Raw genomic sequence first — 18419 nt, 5'->3', positions numbered from 1 at the left:
ATTAAGCAGTCAGGTGCAACCTCATTATGCAACATGACCAGTAAGGTACAACTCTATTATATAACTTATATATTTATAGTTCATGCCAGATGGCTATTGCTGTGTTGGCTGTTATCATTTTTTTAATTTGACAATCTAATGGAAAAGTGGTCAGTGCCCCTGACTAAATAGTCAGTTATTGAATGTTTAAAAATTTTTTACGGCACACCAGTTAAAGGTCACTGATCTACATTAATGAACACCTACCATTTGTTGGGCTGTATACCAGGTGTTTTTACATGTTTTATTTTCTAATCCTTATAATACTGAGAAGTAAATATTTTACAGATGAGGACACTGGAGTTCAGGGAAGTTAAAGTCAGGATAGATGCTGAATAGAAGAACTGGAATGTGAACCCAGATAGAAATTTTGGCCTTTTCAATGAAAAGATATATTTCTGATAGAAAAAGTCATGAAAGTTTATAGCCCAAATCCCGGGTGGTTTTGAAGATGCCACCATGGACCTTCCACTACCTGGCTATGTTGCTGTCATTTATATCAAGTCATTAAACACCCCCTCCCCAAAACACCCCAAATGAAAAGCGAGTAAACACGGCTCGCTCCCTCCCAGGGATGACAGAGCCCCTCGGGTCCCCAGGCGACAGCATCAGAGGAGGGTGGTTAGGGAACTGTGGAATGTCTCACCCACTTTTGCTCTCACCTGTGATCGGATGGGACCTGTTGCCACTCAAGAGCGACATTCTAGGCCCCTGGAGAGGAGTATTTTAAGTGGGTGGCTGTGCTCCTATCTGAAGAGGTTGGCCACTGACACGTTCAGTGATGTGATGTGGCAAATATAGCCACAGGGAAACAGCCTGAATTTTCCATCGTCATAATCCAGGGCTTCCCCAAAGAGGGAGCAGGTGCAAAAGGCAGAGAGAGCCCGCCTCCTCGAGAAGAGGGGTTAGGGTGAGACATGTCCTGGCTGGAAGATGGGGGAGGATCTGTGCCCCAGGCTGGCGGTTTCCCCCGTGGGGTGGTCGAGGCGGGCAGGGGTCAGCAGGCTCCACCCTTCTCAAGCCCTGAAGCAGCAGGACGTAGGCTCAGCCCCACATGCATATGTTTCCCGCCCAGCACCCTTCTGCTTTTTCTATGCTCCCGGAGCCCCGATTTGCCCGATGATGTCTCCAGGGACCCCCTTTCCCAGAGAGAACACACCGTGCAGCAGAAAGGCCAAGTCGAAGGCCGCATCGCACTCGGTACTGGATCCCCTCCCCCTGACAGTTTTGCTAGGATTCAGAGGGTGAGAGGAAGGAAAGAAAACTAATATTCATTGAGCACCTGTGACCATTTCATATATGTTCTTTTCCTTAGCTCTTACCAAACCCACCTCAAACGGGGGACTAGTCCCGCTTTACATAAAAGGAAGCGCAGAGTGACCTGCCAGGTTCGCACGGCTAGTGAGCGGCACAGGTGGGATTCGGAAACAAGTCTGACTCCAAAGCCCAGACTCCTGCTGTGTCACACACCTTACGACAGGTCAGACAGGACTCACCAATAGTCATTGGTGTATGGACACACTCATCGCCCGTAATCTTCCCGGCAATAGCGTTGGTTGGGTTATATCTTCTCTATTTTACTGATGAGGAAACTGCAGCCCAGTGTTATTAAATGACTTACCCAGGCTTGGCCAGCAAGGGGAACTGAGGAAGGAAGCAAACTCAGGGAGCCCACTGTGGGGGCAGCGGGTCCTTTCTGTAGCCCCTGGCCTGGCCTGGGCTTGGAGAGCTGGAGCAGACTGGGTGGTATGGGCAGGCTTTGGTGCTGGCACCTTAGGGGACAGCGCTGGGGCCATGGGGATGATGGGTGGCCCCAGGATGTCTGGGGTGTCTCGGTGTGCCCAGACCACCTTCCCTACACCACTGCACACAGCTGAAGCTTTCCTTCCGTGTTCCCTGCCATCTCACCAAGGTGACGCAAATAAGACGTGGCTGCTTGTGCGCAAAATGAGGCCAAAGCATGCTTTTTCATGCCTGAAACATATTAAGGCTTTTTCCAGGCTCATTAACATAAAAGATTTGAGACTTAAAAGGTTTAACAATTCCACAAGCCCCCTTTTAGTCCCCACTGTGGTAGAACTGTGGGCAGTGCTGGGGGGAGAGAGGATCATTGCCAAGAGCAGGACGGAGGCCAGGGCTGAGCTGGAAGCTCATTCGAGGCCCAGGGTGAATGCCAGCTGGTTCTCCCACCCGGCCGTCTGGCGGTGGCCTGGGAAAGGGACTTTTTTCTGCAGAGGGGAAAACAACTTTGTGTTTGTTTTGTGTTGATTTAAACGTTCTTCTTTTCCTATTTTTTTTAAAGGAAATTGAAGGAATTCTTTGAGATGTATTTTTAAAAGTGGGTGATAGATCGTAGGCGCTAAAGCAGTGGTTCTTGACCTTGGCAATGCCGTAAAGCCACCTTCTTAACCTGCGTAGAGTCATGGGGAAAGAAACGCACCCTTGTTTCCCCTGACTTTTAAGTTAAAGCAGAACTTCCCCCAATCTTTAAAATAGGCAGCAAACCACAGTATAACTAACAGTACTTTTGTTCCCAAGAGAAATCACAGATAGCTTCATATTCTCTGTAGTTGCCGATGTCTTTAAATAGCATTTATGCTCATTGCTACTTAGAAATTAAGATCACTGTCAGACCTGCTGGTAGATCTTACTATTCAGAGTGTGAGACAAGAAGCCTGTAAAACACTGTATCTTGCCCTGGCCGGCGTGGCTCGGTTGGTTAGAACATTGTCTCCCACGCACCAGAAGGTTGCGGGGTCCATTCCTGGTCAGGGCACATACCCAGTTGTGCTTCTATCCCTGGTCAAGGCGAGTACGGGAGGCAGCCGATCAGTGTTTCCCTCTCGCTCTTCCTCTCTCTTTAAGATCAATAAACATATCCTCAGGTGGGACTAAGGGAAAAAACACACAAAGAAAAATAACACTGTATCTCAGAATATTTTGATAACTGTATACAGTGTAATCACTTTCCTTTGCAATCGTATGTTTTCCTTTATTCACCTACATGCATTGTTCGGAGCAGGGGCCTGTGGCCCTGGTGCCGCTGACACAGGAGCCCACGGCACAAGAAAGGTTAAGACCCCAGCGGGTGGCCAGTGCCCACACTGGGGCCTCCTGATCATTTAGGTTTAGACATGGCCTCTCAGGCAGAGGGGAGGCTGTTGAAGGGAATTTGTCTGTTGAGTTCCCTGGAGTGGAATCCCCACCATTGTAGATGGGACTTGAACCCCAGTTTTCCCAGGGAATGCCAGCCTCCATTCAGGTGGTTAGAACCCTGAGGACTGTGAAGACCCAATTTCAGGAAATGAAAGTTTGAACAAATTCTGATCACCAGCAGTGCTGGGGTCAGGGCCCAGTCTCAGAGGTAGGAGTGCCCAGGTGGTCTCAGATCTGCTGTTGGACACCCCCGTGGTCCAGGTGGGAAGCCTGCAGACTGTCGTTGCTTAGGCCTCCAGCGGAGGTTAGGGAAGGGAAGGCCAGAGGTCTTGGCTGCAGCTCGGAAGTGTGAAGTTGCCTTCTGAGGGGTCTCCCGACCTCCTCTCACTCTGAGGCCTGTTTCGCCAACGGCCTGGCCTGAGAACCCAGACAAAACATCCAGTTGGATGTTTCTGATGTGTCAGGAGGGACCACATGCCATACCCCTAGAGCCTGTTTTTCCTTAGAGAAGACTTCACCTGCTCCACTGGAGAGCCCAGGCCCAAGCCTATGGGATGGACAAAGGAGAGACAAGAGGTGTAGGTTCATCGTTCCCCAGTGCTCTCCAGTGTACGTGCCTAGGGACTGAGTCTCTCAGGACCAGCGTCGGAGAAACTAGGTTGTGCAGAGGCACTGTCTCTAAGTTAGCTAAGAGTAGCAGGGACATGATACGTTTATTACTTTCTCTTCCCAAGGCAAAAGAAAAGCGATTTGAAGGGGTTGGGTTAGGCCAAGTCGGCTCACTGACTCATGAGAAAAGAGTTAACAAGAAACCAACTGAGTAAACACGGAGAAGCTCCATCCCCAATGACGGCGGGAGGGTCCTGAATATACCCAGATCTAACTGAGAAGAACACTCTCAGGAGCTTTCTGTAATCACTGAAAAGCATAAGCAGACGCTTGTACCTCTCCCCGAAACCTACCCTCCTTCTACCCTTCAGCTTCTGCACTTGAGTGAATTCTTTCCCCTGAATGAATGAAGGAGCCACACAGCCAGTCGTGTGAACAATGCCAGGCTTGTTGGGTGCAGGTAAAGGAGGTGAATGTGACTAAGTTTAATGCTATTAATTGCTTTGTTAGAAGTAAGGAGATTTCTGAGGGTGGAAACACAAAGCTGTGGCTGCCCCACAAGGCCCTGATGGGAGCGTCATCCTGGCCTGTAACCCGAGGCACAGGCCGTGGTCTCCCCTAAGCCACAAGTGTAAAGACCCAGAACACCCCTGCCATGGCCACAGCTCACTGTCCTCCAAGGCCAAGTGCTGTTTGTCTGGGGCGGGTGCCTGCCCCGAGGGGAGCTCCGATTCTGGCTGCTGCGTGTGATGCAAAAAGTGGCCGATGCCTGGCAGCACTGGAGGCCAGGGGACGCGCCAGGTGCTGTTTCAGTCCCTCTAGAACGGGGAGGCGGCGGGTGGTGGAGGCGGAGGGTGGCGGAGATTTGCCTGAGGTGGCTGAGTTTGTGGGTGAGAGGTCCGAAGGCGCAAAGCAGATAAAGCCCTTTGGACCAAGGACAAAAAGCTTGTGAGAAACAAGAGCCAAGACCTGCCTTCCCATAGACATTCCTGCCACGACTTCCTAGAGCCGTCTCCTAGGAGACCTCTCGCTGTGACACCCAGATCCCCCTCTTCCTGGGAGGCCCGTCCTCTCCCCCAGGAGGGCTGGTCACAATTCCTGAAGCACTCTCCCCCTGCATCTCCTTCCAGGCCCTGACACATTACAGTCAAGGAACACTCATGGCTCCGCAGACATAGCGGAGCCCAGCTGGCCTACCGACACCCTCTGGTGCCTACTGTTCATTACCCAGAATATTTATTTTAAAAGAGAGAAAGGCCCTCCCCATGGGCCTCCCTTCCAGCACCATGGGGTCAAGGCTGGGGTTGGGGGTGGCCTCTTTCTCAGACACCAACCAGAACCACAGGGGCACCTCTAGCAGGTGACCCCAGAGACTCAACATCAACAAGGACTGAGACTTTATGACAAATCACTTGGCTTCATAGGAATGCCAGTCCTGCCAGGCCCTTGAGCAGTGAGGGGGGAGTTGTCCAGCCAAGGAAAAATGACGTCAAACCTGCTTGGCCTGGAGAGCAGCCAAGAAGGCCGAAGAGACTATAGAGTAGGCAAGGCCAGAGAGGGTCAAAGTGGATATGAAAGAATTCATGAAATCAGCCACTGAGCCAATGTTACCGAGCAGAGGGATGTGGAATTGGCCTTCTTGTTCTAAATAACTGCCTGAGATTGCTGAGAGAAAATTGCCCCCCAGCCTGAATCTGGGCTTTCCCAGTGTGACTCTTAACAAGCCCTATAAGCACCTGTTGGTCGTCTGAGCCTGAACATAATGCTATTTTCACCCACCTTTTACTGGGGAGGATACTGAGGACTGGGGGTGAGGGGGCACCAAGGAGACAGGAGACAGTTGCCCAGTGGGGAGAGTCAGGGAGGACTTCATTGAGGAGGAGACATTTGTGCTGCCCCTTAAAGATGAATCAGTGAGGGCATTCTGGAAGCAGGGACTAGGATTGGGTCTTGGGTGGGTCAGGAAATCAGACTTGAAAGCATGTTGGAGGCTGACCGTGCAAAGTTAAGGGCCAGGTTGGTTGTCTGAAGGTTGCTGAGTAAGAACTAAGCCTTGGGAGGCGGCTCCTGTTGAGGGCAGCTCATGGGTTCCAGGTGCAGCCATAGCAGAGTTCCCAGTGATCAAACCCCAGGCCCCTCTCCCAGGTCGCCAGAGTACACACCTGGTTTTTCACTCACTCCACTTTTGTCACATTATTTTATTATGTTAGTGGCCCATTCTTCAGGCCTGGAAGGCAGCCCGGCTCCTCCCATTAGGTGTTGATTGAATTAGTCCAACCTCAGTGTTCTCCAGGGCCCCTGGGCAGGAGTGGCTTTCACAACAATTAAATTTGGGACATGCGTCATCAGGTGTGTGTTTTAGGGAAATAATTTGATCTGCAGCAGGGAGCCTGGTGGAGAGGGAGACAGTCTGGTGTCTGGAGCTCAGCTTCTTTGCCACTACAGTTGTGGGGTGCTGCAGGATGGGTGCCCTAACATGGTTGGTGCTTTTGAACCCGAGGCTCCGGTCAGGCTCCTGATGACTTGAACAGCGGCTGTCTTCTGTGTGTGGCTCGGTAACTGGGTCCTCGGTGTGTTGGTGAATGGCAGACCCAGGCCCAGTAGTCCCCCCACTGTCTGCCTTTGGAATGGGGTGGGAGAGGGGAGAGAGGGCCCCCTCCACTGCTTCTCACTCAGGAGGGGCAACAGCACTCATCTGGCTAGAGAGGACTTGGGCACATGAAGAGGTTTCCTTTGGAATCAAATGTGGTGTGAGCCTGCCAAAGGCAACGTCACTGAGGCTTAAAGAAAGTGTTGGGAAGTTCTGTGAGTGTGGCCTGGCAGCGGGACAGGGTCCCTGGAGGAGGAAACAGGCCCTGTTCTGCATCACCCCCTCTCCATCCCCGAAGGTCTCCCCAGGAGGCTGGTGGAGGGAGGGGCCCCCAGAGAGTGAGGCCTGGGGCCGTGTATGTTGGGGGAGGGAGCAGGAGGAGGGCAGCCTCCAGGACTATTAAGAGGTGGGGGTGAGCCATCTCCTTACCTGGATGCCCAGCGTGGCTGGAGGGGGCATTCTCCTTTCAGGGCTGTGTGGCTGGGGGAAAAACAATCGGCTGGAGCCGCCCCAGGAGACTCAGGCTTTGCAGACATCGGGGCTTCAGGATAATAATAGCTGGCATCAGCTCCTGGCTCCTGCCTGGGTTTTTCCATAGGGCAGGCTCTGCATCGTGGGTCAGGCCAGAACCCGTGGTGAGGCTGGGGGCCCCTGCCTGCCCTTAGCTGACGGAAAGTTTCCAGTGCAGTCTCCCCGGAGAGGCTGGGGGGCCCTTCTGTGTGCAAGACAAACGTGTGTTTTACAGGTTCCTGTCATTGGCCTGCTTCCAGGGTCAAAAAGGACTCTGGGGCACCTGAGAACCTGGCTTGATTTGTGAACGAAGGGGAGACTTCCTCCCGCACTCCCTCAGCACCTCCCAACCCTCTACGCACCTTGGACCAGGGCCCAGCCTTGGGGACCCTGCCGTCCCTCAGAGGCAGAGCTGGCAGCCCCCCTCCTCTGCCCTCCCCCAGGCCCCCTGTCTCACACAGCCCCCTGCTACCCCGCCTGGGCCCCGGCTGCCTGCTCCGGGGGTCACCCCTATCTCCACAGACCACCGGGTGGGTTTGGCCAGTGCGGGCCCTGCCGCTTCTTACCCGTGACCTTATGAGTGACTTCATCTCACTGCCTCGCTTTCCTCGACTATAAAATGGGGCTGCCCTTGCTCGCCTTGGAAGGCAGCGCCCAGAGGCAGTTGCATTGTCTGTCTGTCCTTGTCCTTGCCCTCTTGTCCTGGGTGGAATGCCCGCCTGAGCCCCCTTGCAGCTCGGTGTGACTGCCCTCCTCCCTCTTGCCTTCCCCCAGAGCTTAGGGCTTTGGGGTGAAGCAGGTGGTTGTCCTGCGGTGATGGGCCCAGAGCCTGGCTGGACCTGACACTGCACCTTTTCAGTAGGAAAACTGTTCATTAACAGAATGCAGTCCACTGGCCCAGACTCACACTTGGAAGGTCATTCGAGCCTTCCCACGGGTCCTGCTGAACTGCTGGGAGTTCAGCGGTACAGATGGAGATGCACCCTGGGGTGCAACCTGGGGCTTGGCACTGTCCCAAGCACGCACCTGTTATCTCTTTTAATCTGTGCAACAGCCTCACGAGGTTGCCCAGATGAGGAAACTGAGGCACGGAGAGGCTCGGTAATTTCCCCAAGATTACCCCGCGTGTAAGGGAACCTGTTTCAGGCCTGACGTGGGCCTCGAAGCCCCGCTCTCGCCCTCAAGCTGCCCCAACGCAGCCCTGAGGGGTGGAGAAAGCAGGTGTCGCCCAGCAGTGTGGTGGGTGTAGCAGCAGAGCTGGAGAGAGAAGTGTGGAGGTGACCACACTTTCACCAGGTGCCCGCTCCCCCGGTGTGCCCTGGGTTTTCCTGGTGTTGGCACTGCACGGCCTTCACCTTAGGAAGCCCTCAGTCTTGGGAAAATCAGGGCGATTGGTCCCCACCGTCCGCTCTTCTGTCAGACCACCTCTGCTCAGGAGGCGCGGGGCGGAGAACAGCCCTGAGTCTGGGAGGGAACTTCCTCTCCCTCACAGCCTGTACCACCCCTCATCCTGGGGCGCGCAGGGCCCGGCACACCACCCCTCGTCCTGGGGCGCGCAGGGCCCGGCACCACCACCCCTCATCCTGGGGCGCTCAGGGCCCGGCACCACCACCCCTCATCCTGGGGCGCTCAGGGCCCGGCACCACCACCCCTCATCCTGGGGCGCTCAGGGCCCGGCACCACCACCCCTCATCCTGGGGCGCTCAGGGCCCGGCACACCACCCCTCATCCTGGGGCGCTCAGGGCCCGGCACACCACCCCTCATCCTGGGGCGCTCAGGGCCCGGCACCACCACCCCTCATCCTGGGGCGCGCAGGGCCCGGCACCACCACCCCTCATCCTGGGGCGCTCAGGGCCCGGCACCACCACCCCTCATCCTGGGGCGCGCAGGGCCCGGCACCACCACCCCTCATCCTGGGGCGCGCAGGGCCCGGCACCACCACCCCTCATCCTGGGGCGCTCAGGGCCCGGCACCACCACCCCTCATCCTGGGGCGCGCAGGGCCCGGCACCACCACCCCTCATCCTGGGGCGCTCAGGGCCCGGCACCACCACCCCTCATCCTGGGGCGCGCAGGGCCCGGCACCACCACCCCTCATCCTGGGGCGCGCAGGGCCCGGCACCACCACCGCTCATCCTGGGGCCAGAAACGACCATCCACCCAGACCTCAGGTAGCCGGAGCCTGGGACTCAGGTGCCAGAGCCTGGAACTTCCTGGGTGACGGGGGCTCAGTCAGGAAACCCTCTTCTGGTTTCTGGGTTCAACATCCTTCAGACTTCCAGTGTCTCCCCACCCGCCTCCCTCTGTCACCTCCCCACAGGGAGATGCTGAAGCCCAGGAGTAGAGGCTGTTTGTGTGCGGAAGATCCAGAGGAGACGGGACTGTGGGCTGTTGGGGGCAGGGCAGTGTTAGATTCCTGGGTCTGCAGTAACGTACACCACAGACTGGGTGACTCACAGAAATGATATCTCCCAGACCCAGAGGCCAGAAGTTCAAAATCAAGGTGTTGGCAGAGTTGGTTCCTTTGAGGGCTGTAAGGGAAGGGTGTGTGGCCGGCCTCCCTCCTGGGCTTGTAGGTGGCTGTCTTCTCTCCGTCTCTTCCCATCATCTTCCTTCCACATGTGTCTGTCTCTTTGTCCAAACATCCCCATTTTATATGGACAGCAGGCATATTGGATTAGGGCCCATCCTAACGACCTCATCTTAAGTAATTGCATCGGTAATGACCCCGTCTCCCATAAGGTCACCTTCTGAGGCACCAAGGGTTAGGATTGCAACATATGACTTTGTGGGGACACAGTCAACCCTAACTGTGCATTTGGAGGCAACAGGGTGCAGTGGACAGAGCAGACCTCGGCTTGGGCATTTGACGGACTTGGGTTTAAATTTTAGTTTTTTAAACTCCATCAATGACCTTGGCCCTGAGCCTCAATTTCCTTATCTGCACTATGGAGACTGATCAGCGGGTCATCTAGTCATCCATTCATTCCTTCTTTGTTTTTTTAGAGGATGGCACCTATGTGCAAAGCCCATGCTGGGGGAGATGCAGTCAGGGCTGACCTCACCGGGTGGCTGTGAGGATCAGAGAGCCAACTAAAGCCCCAGCAGGGGCAGACACACAATATGTGCTCTCTCTCTGAGCCGTTACTGCTGCCCCCCCAGCCTCATCTGCAGCGGGCACAGCTCTGAGGGCCAGCAAGCTTTTCAGGTGGTGGCAGTGCCCTGGGCCTCAGTTTCATGTGCCCTCACTCCTTTCCCTGAAGATGCTCTTTCCAGAGCCTTGGGCTGGAGAGGAGGCTGTGGACAGCCTGGCTCTGGGGAGGTCCACCACGTGGCCTCACACTGGGCCTCATGAAAACAAGAATGTCTGGGATTCCTCAGGAGTGTGGCAAAGTGCCCCTGGCCAGTGAGAAGGGACACGTGGCAGCCTGCCCCACGCGAGGACAGCCTGGCAGAGGTCAGGTGCAGTTTTCTCCAGCTCCTTTGGGTTCCTGCCTCCTCTGAGCTGCTCTACTCTGATAAAATCTGAACAGGAAAATCAAAGATGCAGAACAGCTCCTTGCCATTTTCCACTATTTCATGATAGTGTCGATGCACCAGGGTGATTTCCAGTCCCAGCATCCTGCCAAATCTCCGGCCAGCCCCACTCCCCCGGCATCTGAACTAAGTGCCCGAGGCTCTGGCCAGAGCTTTCTAAATATAGCTCTCCCCCTGGACAACAAAGACTGATCCTCTGAATGGCTTCAGTGCTCTGGCCAGCCTCAGACTGTCTGACTTCCCCACCAGGATGGGAGGGAGGAGCGGGGACAGACAGGAAGTGACGGGAAGAACAGAACCAGACAGGAGCTGCTGACGCCAGTTCACAAGTGACAGTAAGACCCAGACATCCCGGCCCATGGCCTTGGCCCTGAGTTCATGCCTTCTATCTCGGGGAATGTGTGGGGCCCCGGGCATTGTCCCAGGCAACTCCTGTTCCCTGGGGAGACTGATTAGTGCTGGAGGGAGAGAAAAATGATCTTCCCAGGAGGAGATGGAAAGAGCCTGTCCTTAGGATCAGACTAACTGGCTTGCACTCCCAACTCCACCTCAAAGCTGGGTGACTGGGCAGATCCTTTACCTTAAATCTCAGCTTCCTCATCTGTGAAGTGTGGATAAGATGGCCCATGTAGAGGGGATTAAGGAGAGCTTGTGACCAGTGGCAGTCACTGGGGGCCCTGTCGTGCCAGGACTGTGTCAGGATGCCATGGATTACTGTCTAAGCTCTGAGGGCAGGTGCTCAGCATGGCATCTCTTCCCTCCTGCTCCGGGGCACTCAGGTGACCCTACCTTCTGCACTGGTGAGTGTCTTTCATTTCACCTGGGTGTAGCATGGAGTCCCTCTTCCAGTCCTGGTGGTCTAAGAGGTACCCCAAACCCAGAACCTCCAGGGCCTCCTACTTCAGGGGTTGCCTTCTCAGACATCCTGTTGGGTGCTGAGGATCCTTTAAAACATTGGCCCACATGTGACTATAACCCTGGAATTATTGAAAACAATAAAATTCTGGATTTCTCGGCTTCAGGCCTGGTTCTGCTTGGGGGGTACCCACCCATGTCCCCCTCTCCCATCCTTTCAGCTCTATTTAAAGTGGAAGGACCTGACCTATTTCGCAGGTCTCTGATGTCGGGAAAGGTGGGACCCTACCCCATACTAATAAGGGGTCCTTAGGAGAGACCCCAGACTAAGAAAAGAGATATATACCATATGGAAAGCCTGGTCTTCGTACAACAAGAGGCCACCCTGCCCTAGGAACTTGACTCCTTTGGGCAGACAGGCTGAGGTATCTAGACACGCTCTGCATACAGGTAAGTCAGGACTAGACGTGAAATCCCCAAGTGTTGGCGGGGACAGAGCTGGAGAGTTACTGGTGGAAACATTAGCCCCTGTTGTTTGGACCTGCCTCTCTGCTGGCAAGCTGGTCCCCCTGGCAGAGGTGCTCCCCGGGAGAATTAGGCGTTGGATGGGCATAAAAGATGCACAGCTGCTGTTGCTATGGTCACCATTCATAGAGCACTAATGCCACACAGCAGCCCTGTGAAACAGGTCACACGGCTGTTAAGCAGCAGAACCAGGATTCCAAGTCTGTGCTCTTTTGGCCTCTAGGGTTCACACTTTGGAGTTCCAAGATTTGCAATATGACCACAGCTCTTAAAGAACTTTGGTAGAGGCTGGTGGACTGTTAGAACAAAAACACTGAACTTTCTCAAGGGGAGGTCACACTGAACCCGCCTACCAGACCTCTTGTAGTAGCAAAAACATGTCAGCAAAGGAAACCAGTAGCTTTAGTGTGTTTCAATTTTTCAAAAGTCTTGGGCAAGGTTCCATGCCAAAAAATTTTCCATAACTAGAAAAAAAAAAGTAATTGCTTCCCTGTGGCTTTGCAGGGAATGCTTTGTCATGCATAGGAGCCAGTTTAGGGAAAGAAAAATATTCCTAAGGATGAATGTGTGCTTTTCTTGATGGAGAGTTGTGAACAGCAGGGTCTCACAGGGGTTGGTGCTAGAGAGTCCTAGCTCAGATTCTTTAAAATTAGAAATCTGGGAGAGCAAGTATATAGTGAAAATTCTACATCAACAGGATTTTTGGGAAATGAGAAGCCAAATTAATGGAATGTGTATGCTTTTGCTTTGGTACCCAAATCATTGCTAATGATATTAACCTGTTTGCCACAGTCATGGACAAGAGGTTTTATCCATTCGACACGCATCTGTTGTATGCTCCTCTGTGCCAGGCCTTGTGCTGGGCGCAGGCATGTATCATATATGTTGTAATTCTGCTTCACAAAAGAGGGATCTCATGGCTCTTCCACTTGCTTTTATTTACTAATGTAAACATCACAACACAAAGAACTGCCTCCCCCTTTTCCATGTCTTCCTGGTGGCATTTCCCTGTGACATGACTGTGCAGCAATTTAATCAGTTCCCTCTTGTTGGGCGTTTCCATAATTTCTGGATTGGAAACACTATCACAATCTAGCCTTTAACATCCCTGTACTCAGATATTTGTACATATGGATAAGCGTTTCTGAGGGTAGTCACCTGGAAGGGAAATTACTGGGCCGAAGTGTACATGCATTTAAATGTTTGATAGGTGCTCATGAATTGCCTGCAGAAAGCATCCGGTTCCGTTTTAATGACCCAGTGCACTGCCTATTTCCTCAAATCCCTACCAACACTGGATGTCACATTCGTTTCCTATTGCTACCGTAACAACTTACCACGCATTTAGTGGTTTGAAAACAACATGAGTTTATTAACTTACAGTTCTGTAAGTCAGAAGCCCGGCAGGCGCCTCGCTGGGCGGAGCTCGGCGTCACGGTGCACTCCTGGAGGCTGCAGGGACAGCCTGTTGCCTGGCCCGTGGCTCCTGGCCATCTTTAAGCCAGTGGAGTCGGGATGACTGATGGAGCCTCTCCCCGTGGTATCGCTCCGACTCTGTCTCTGCCCCTTTTCCACCTCCATAGCCCCTTCCGATTACATTGGATAATCCAGGGGCCCCTCCTTAGCATCAGGTCAGCCAATTAGCAACCTAATTCCCTCTGTGACTTTACTGTCCCCCTGCCATGTAACGTGCGTGTCCGTGGGTTCTAGGGAGCGGGGCGTGGACATCAGGGGAAGGGGGCAGTATTGTGCCGACCACAGGTATCCTCCACCTCTCTAATGGTTTCCCTGGAAGTGACAACGTGGTATCCTGCTCTTTGAAGCTGCGTTTTCTTGATTATTGGTAAGGTCAAACATCTCTCTGTGGAGAGGCAAAGCAGTTTGTTACTGGGAGTTGTCTGTTTATACCATCTGTCTTCTTTTCCAGTATCTTTTGCCTTTTTATCTTTTTTTTTTTTTTTTTTGTAATATATCTTTATTGGTTTCAGAGAGGAAGGGAGAGAGAGAGAGAAACATCAATGATGCGAGAGTCATGGATCGGCTGCCTCCCGCACGCCCCCGACTGGGGATCGAGCCCGCAACCCGGGCATGTGCCCTGACCGGGAATCGAACCCCGATCTCCTGGATCCTAGGTCAACGCTCAGCTGCTGAGCCGTGCCAGCTGGGCTTCTTTTGCCTTTTTTAAAAAAAAGAACTGAATTATAAATTCCTTGAGGGCAAGGACCTTCTCGTATTCATCCGAGGTCTTCAAAATGTGGCCAGGCTCAGAGAGAGACTCCATGCCTGTGGGCCGCCCTCCCTCCCATCCCATTCCTGTGCTGCTCTGCTTGGGAAGAAATGTCAGGACACTTCCGCTGAGCTGGCCGGGTTGTCTGTGTGTAGGGAGCGTGGTGGCTGAGACAAGGCTCGTCTGGTGGTTTGCTTACAGCCCAGTGGACTTCTCAGGCCATCTGGGCTCTGGGGTCAAGCAGACTGAGCGCCCAGCCCCCAGCTCAAGTTTTGACTCGAGCAGCCCTTCACCCCCACACCCACCCGAGCGTTTCTCACGCGTAAAAACAGTGATTGTGGCACGCTGACATTTTAGGGTTGCTGGCGTGAGAACCGGGACAAGCACTGACTCGTTTTGAGAGGGAAGACCCTGCTTGCCACAGTGATCAGTGGGCTGACGTGAGTCAGATGCTGGGGAGACAGAGAAGAACAATTTTCTGTCATTTTACAGGGCAGCAGGCAATGTGTTCTTCTTTGACATTTTAAAATAACTCACAGTAAAGATTGAAATTGCTTTTCAGTTATGCTGGGTGTCAACCCTTGTTTCTTCTGGAGCCCCGGTGACCACAGGGCCTGGTGTAGGCAGGTCCCACCCTCCTCCTAGAACTTCTAGAAGGCTTGCTAGGGCCCCAGAATCCCTGCCTCAGGAGAGTCTTTCTCATCCTCAAGTCGTTGACGGCTGCAGCTGGAGCCCTGAGCCCCTTCTCCCAGGGGCTGGTGGTGGGAAAGGTCCCCCTACCCTGACCTGACTGCTGTCCTGGGGGCCTCCCTGAGCCTCCATGGTGATCCCCACTGCTGCCTGCTGGAGGGGCCGCAGCCGGGTCCGGGTGGAGAGCCCCTGGCAGGGTCCTCCGTGGTGGCTCTCGTCACAGCCTCCCCCCTCCTGCCCTCTCTCCTCTGCGGCTGCCATGGCCTAGGTCTGAGCTGGCACAGCCCTGCTCCTGCCCGGTGGCCCCCCCTGACCTCCCTCTCTGGGCCTCAGTGCTGGGCAGACTCCCTTCCTTCCTTCCCTTGCCCATTGCTCCAGCCGAGTGGGGCTGGCAGCCCTGAGAAAGCACCTGGGCTGGGAGGGGGCGGACCGCCGGCGAGCCCTCCCCGCTTCTGGAAGCCGGCAGCTGCCTTTGTGGGCCCCAGCCCCAGGACCCTGAGGCGGTTCCCTGCAGCCGCCCTTTTTCCTCTGTCAGCAAGGCCCGGTGGAACTGCGGCCGCTCCTGCCCAGCCACCCGGGGCCTGCAGCTCATTAGCTCTCTTTATTAAATCCATGTGCCCCGAGCTGAAGACTGGCCCAGGACCTCCGAGCTCCCCGCCCTGGGTGTGTGAGGTCAGGCTGCACAGGGAGGTGATTGTGGGAACTGGGTGAGGCCTCCCAGAGGGCAGGGGCCTAGGTGAGCCCTGTGGGTGGGGCCCTGCAGCCCTGGGGAGAGGGTGCTGAGGAGTGAGCGGGGCAGGGCTGAGTGAGGGCCAGTGAGGGCTGTCTGGGGACTGTTTCTGCGCCCTGAGCCTGTGGGGCTGAGACTGGGGTGGGACTCTGCCCTTTTTGGGCATGGTGGGCTTGCTGACCTGCCCCTTCTGACAAAGCTGCCTCCCCCCCTCCCCCCCCCCCAGGAGTGCATGATTGACGAGGACTGCGGGTCCCGCAAGTACTGCCAGTTTGCCAGCTTCCAGTACACCTGCCAGCCGTGCCGGGACCAGCAAACAGTGAGTGTCCAGAGGCCTCCGGGGCTGCAGCACCAGGGCCGTGGGGGCCCAGCAAAGAGCCTTCGGGGAGACGCCAGCATTCCCACATTCTCAGCAGGCCTCCTGGAAACCTCCTGTGGGGCTCTACCCCTTCCTGGCTCAGAAGAGCCTCTCCCTGGCGGCCAGTGGGCTGACTCCTGGAGTGACCAGGAGGCCATCTGCAGTCCTGCTGCCTCATGGATCACAGGCAGCCCTCTGTTTTCCAACCATCCGTGGCTGGGAGCTGCAGTTGTCCCTCCCAGTCTGTCCCGCTGGGTGCCTCACTGAGCACAGCTATGGGGAACCCGCTTTGCTCTTTATTTGCCATTCCCCATGTGTGACTCCAAGCCCTTGGCACCCATGTGCCTGACCATTCACATGGCCTTCCCTGGCTTGGGCCTTAACGTAATCAGCTTATAAGAATCACAGTGCTGCCGGCCCTGTGGCCCTAAGCCACCTTCCTTCCTGACCTAGGGGCCTAATAAGAAGGAGGCAGGGCACAAGTCTGTGGGCGAACCACAGAGACACGCTGCACCCTTTAAAGGCAAAGTCTGAAGCTGTGTGGGAAGGCTCAGGTTCATGCATCCCCCCAGGGCCGGTTCCCAGTGTTCTGACCCCTCATGTATGTCTCAGCAGCCCTGTTCCCATGACCTAGGGCCTCAGTTCCCTCCTCTGTACAGTGGAACGATGTGGTTGGCTCACCTGTAGCATCTTAAGACTTTCCCTCTGGGGCTGGTGAGAGGCTGGCCTCTCCCAGGTCTGTGAGCTTCGGGCTGTTGTGTTTTCCTACCTCGCTGCAGCTCTGCACCAGGGACAGTGAGTGCTGTGGAGACCAGCTGTGCGTCTGGGGTCACTGCTCCGAAACAGCCACCAAAGGCAGCAATGGGACCATCTGCGACAACCAGAGGGACTGCCAGCCAGGGCTGTGCTGTGCTTTCCAGAAAGGTGGGTGGCCCCCTTCTGGGTGCAGGGTGAGCCCTGTCCCAAGCACCTTAATGTAATCAGCTTTCACTTCCCTCCACTCACCATCCCGCTCCACTCACTCCCCAACCCTGAGGTAGCGCCTGGCTCCTGTCCTGTTTCCTGTGAACTGAACCACCCCCTTGTACCCCCATCTTCCCTGCTCACTGCCCCTCCCAGGTGAGGTCAGCTCAGGCACTCTCCCCTCCCAGGAGCGTTTCTGAAAACCTCTCCCGTGGCCACCTTCCCCAGCCCCCTGTCCACCTGGTACCTGCCCCTGCAGTTTTAGGACAGCTTTCTGGATATCACTCCTCTGGGAGCTGCAGCCACTCCTGTTCTGTCACTTTACTTAGACTCCCCAGTCCACCTGCCAAGCCTTGGCCAGCACCAGCTGACCTGTCCTCCTTTTCTCACCAGTGCTCCTCGGCCCCTTTTGGGAACCTCACTGCCCCAGCCTGAGCCCAACACCAGGCTTTTGTTGGTGCTGTGCCCCAGCCTTGAACACCTTTCTTCCACTATTAATTTCTTCAGACCTCTGGCCTCAAAACCCAGCACAAGCCCACCTCTTCCAGGCAGTCCTCCTTAATTGCTCCAGCCCTCCCAGCTCATTCTCTCTTGAGCCCCTACTGCCGTTCTTGTTTCCTCTCACTCCACTTCTTCAACCCTAACGCCCACTTTGGGGTCAAGGGTGGAAAGTGGGAGGCTGTATCCCATCTCTCTGCCCCCTCCCCTGGTGCTAGGGCTCAGGGGTGACTTTTGGCACATTCTAGGTCTGTTGTTCCCTGTGTGCACACCCCTGCCCGTGGAGGGCGAGCTCTGCCATGACCCTGCCAGCCGGCTCCTGGATCTCATCACCTGGGAGCTGGAGCCTGATGGAGCTTTGGACCGATGCCCCTGTGCCAGTGGCCTCCTCTGTCAGCCTCACAGGTGAGGCCCCACCTGTCCTCCTTGACAGGGGCCACGGGGGAATGAGGTGCCACCCAGTGGGGACTCAGGAGCAGGAGCAGGAGGAAGTGTGGGTTCCGTTTAGGATAGGTTTGATGTGACGTGTCCTTGGGTCTTCCAGATGGAGGGGATCAGTAGCAGTCAGAACCTAGGACTAGGACTGAGAAGGTGTGGCCGGGGGTACAGAGCTGGGGCTCGTCTAGATGGTGGTTGAAGCCTCGTGAGTGGGTGGTCTGGGAAGAGGGTGTGGAGGGAGGAGCACTGAGGGCTGAGGGGAGCCCAGGCCCGTTAGACAAAGGACAAGCTGAGAAGGCGCCATCGGAGGTAGGAGGGAAACCAGGAGAGCCTGGCCCCCAGCCCCGAGGTGAAGGGCACAGACGATTGTTTGGAGGCTGCTGAGAGACCCAAAAGCATCCGGGCTGCACCATGGCCTTTTCTCAATGCACGGCTTCCCGGACCTCCCAGCAGCCGCTGCTCAGCCTTGTCTCCCAGCAGAACCCAGGGTGGCTGGGCAGACAGAACCCCCTGCCCGCCCCACAGGCCCCGGGCGCTGCTCCTGCCTGGAGGCCCAGAGGCGCAGGGGGCCGAGAGGGGCACTTCCACTGCTGTAAATTCTCAGACCTCCCGGTCCTCGGGCCTGCCCCTGGGAGGCCGAGCCCATCAGTCAGCCACAGGAAGCCAGACCTGCCCCTGGAGATGGGGGGCTGCC

The 18419-nt window shown here is 55.4% G+C and overlaps 1 protein-coding gene across 1 annotated transcript in view; it reads left to right on the top strand.

Annotated features, from left to right (window-relative positions):
* DKK3 (dickkopf Wnt signaling pathway inhibitor 3) overlaps window positions 1-18419 on the top strand; it is a 40933-nt gene that overhangs the window by 20684 nt on the left and 1830 nt on the right. The window contains exons 4-6 of the mRNA XM_087822253.1: window positions 15695-15787; window positions 16606-16750; window positions 17536-17692. Coding sequence (XP_087678379.1) covers window positions 15695-15787; window positions 16606-16750; window positions 17536-17692 — 395 coding nt within the window. The remainder of the gene's footprint in view (window positions 1-15694; window positions 15788-16605; window positions 16751-17535; window positions 17693-18419) is intronic.

Source organism: Miniopterus natalensis, chromosome 11 (genome assembly GCF_054644295.1).
Source record: "Miniopterus natalensis isolate mMinNat1 chromosome 11, mMinNat1.hap1, whole genome shotgun sequence".
Classification (NCBI taxonomy): Eukaryota; Metazoa; Chordata; class Mammalia; order Chiroptera; family Miniopteridae; genus Miniopterus; species Miniopterus natalensis.
The sequence above is the reverse complement of the archived record's forward strand: the minus strand, read 5'-3'. Positions and strand labels throughout refer to the sequence as shown.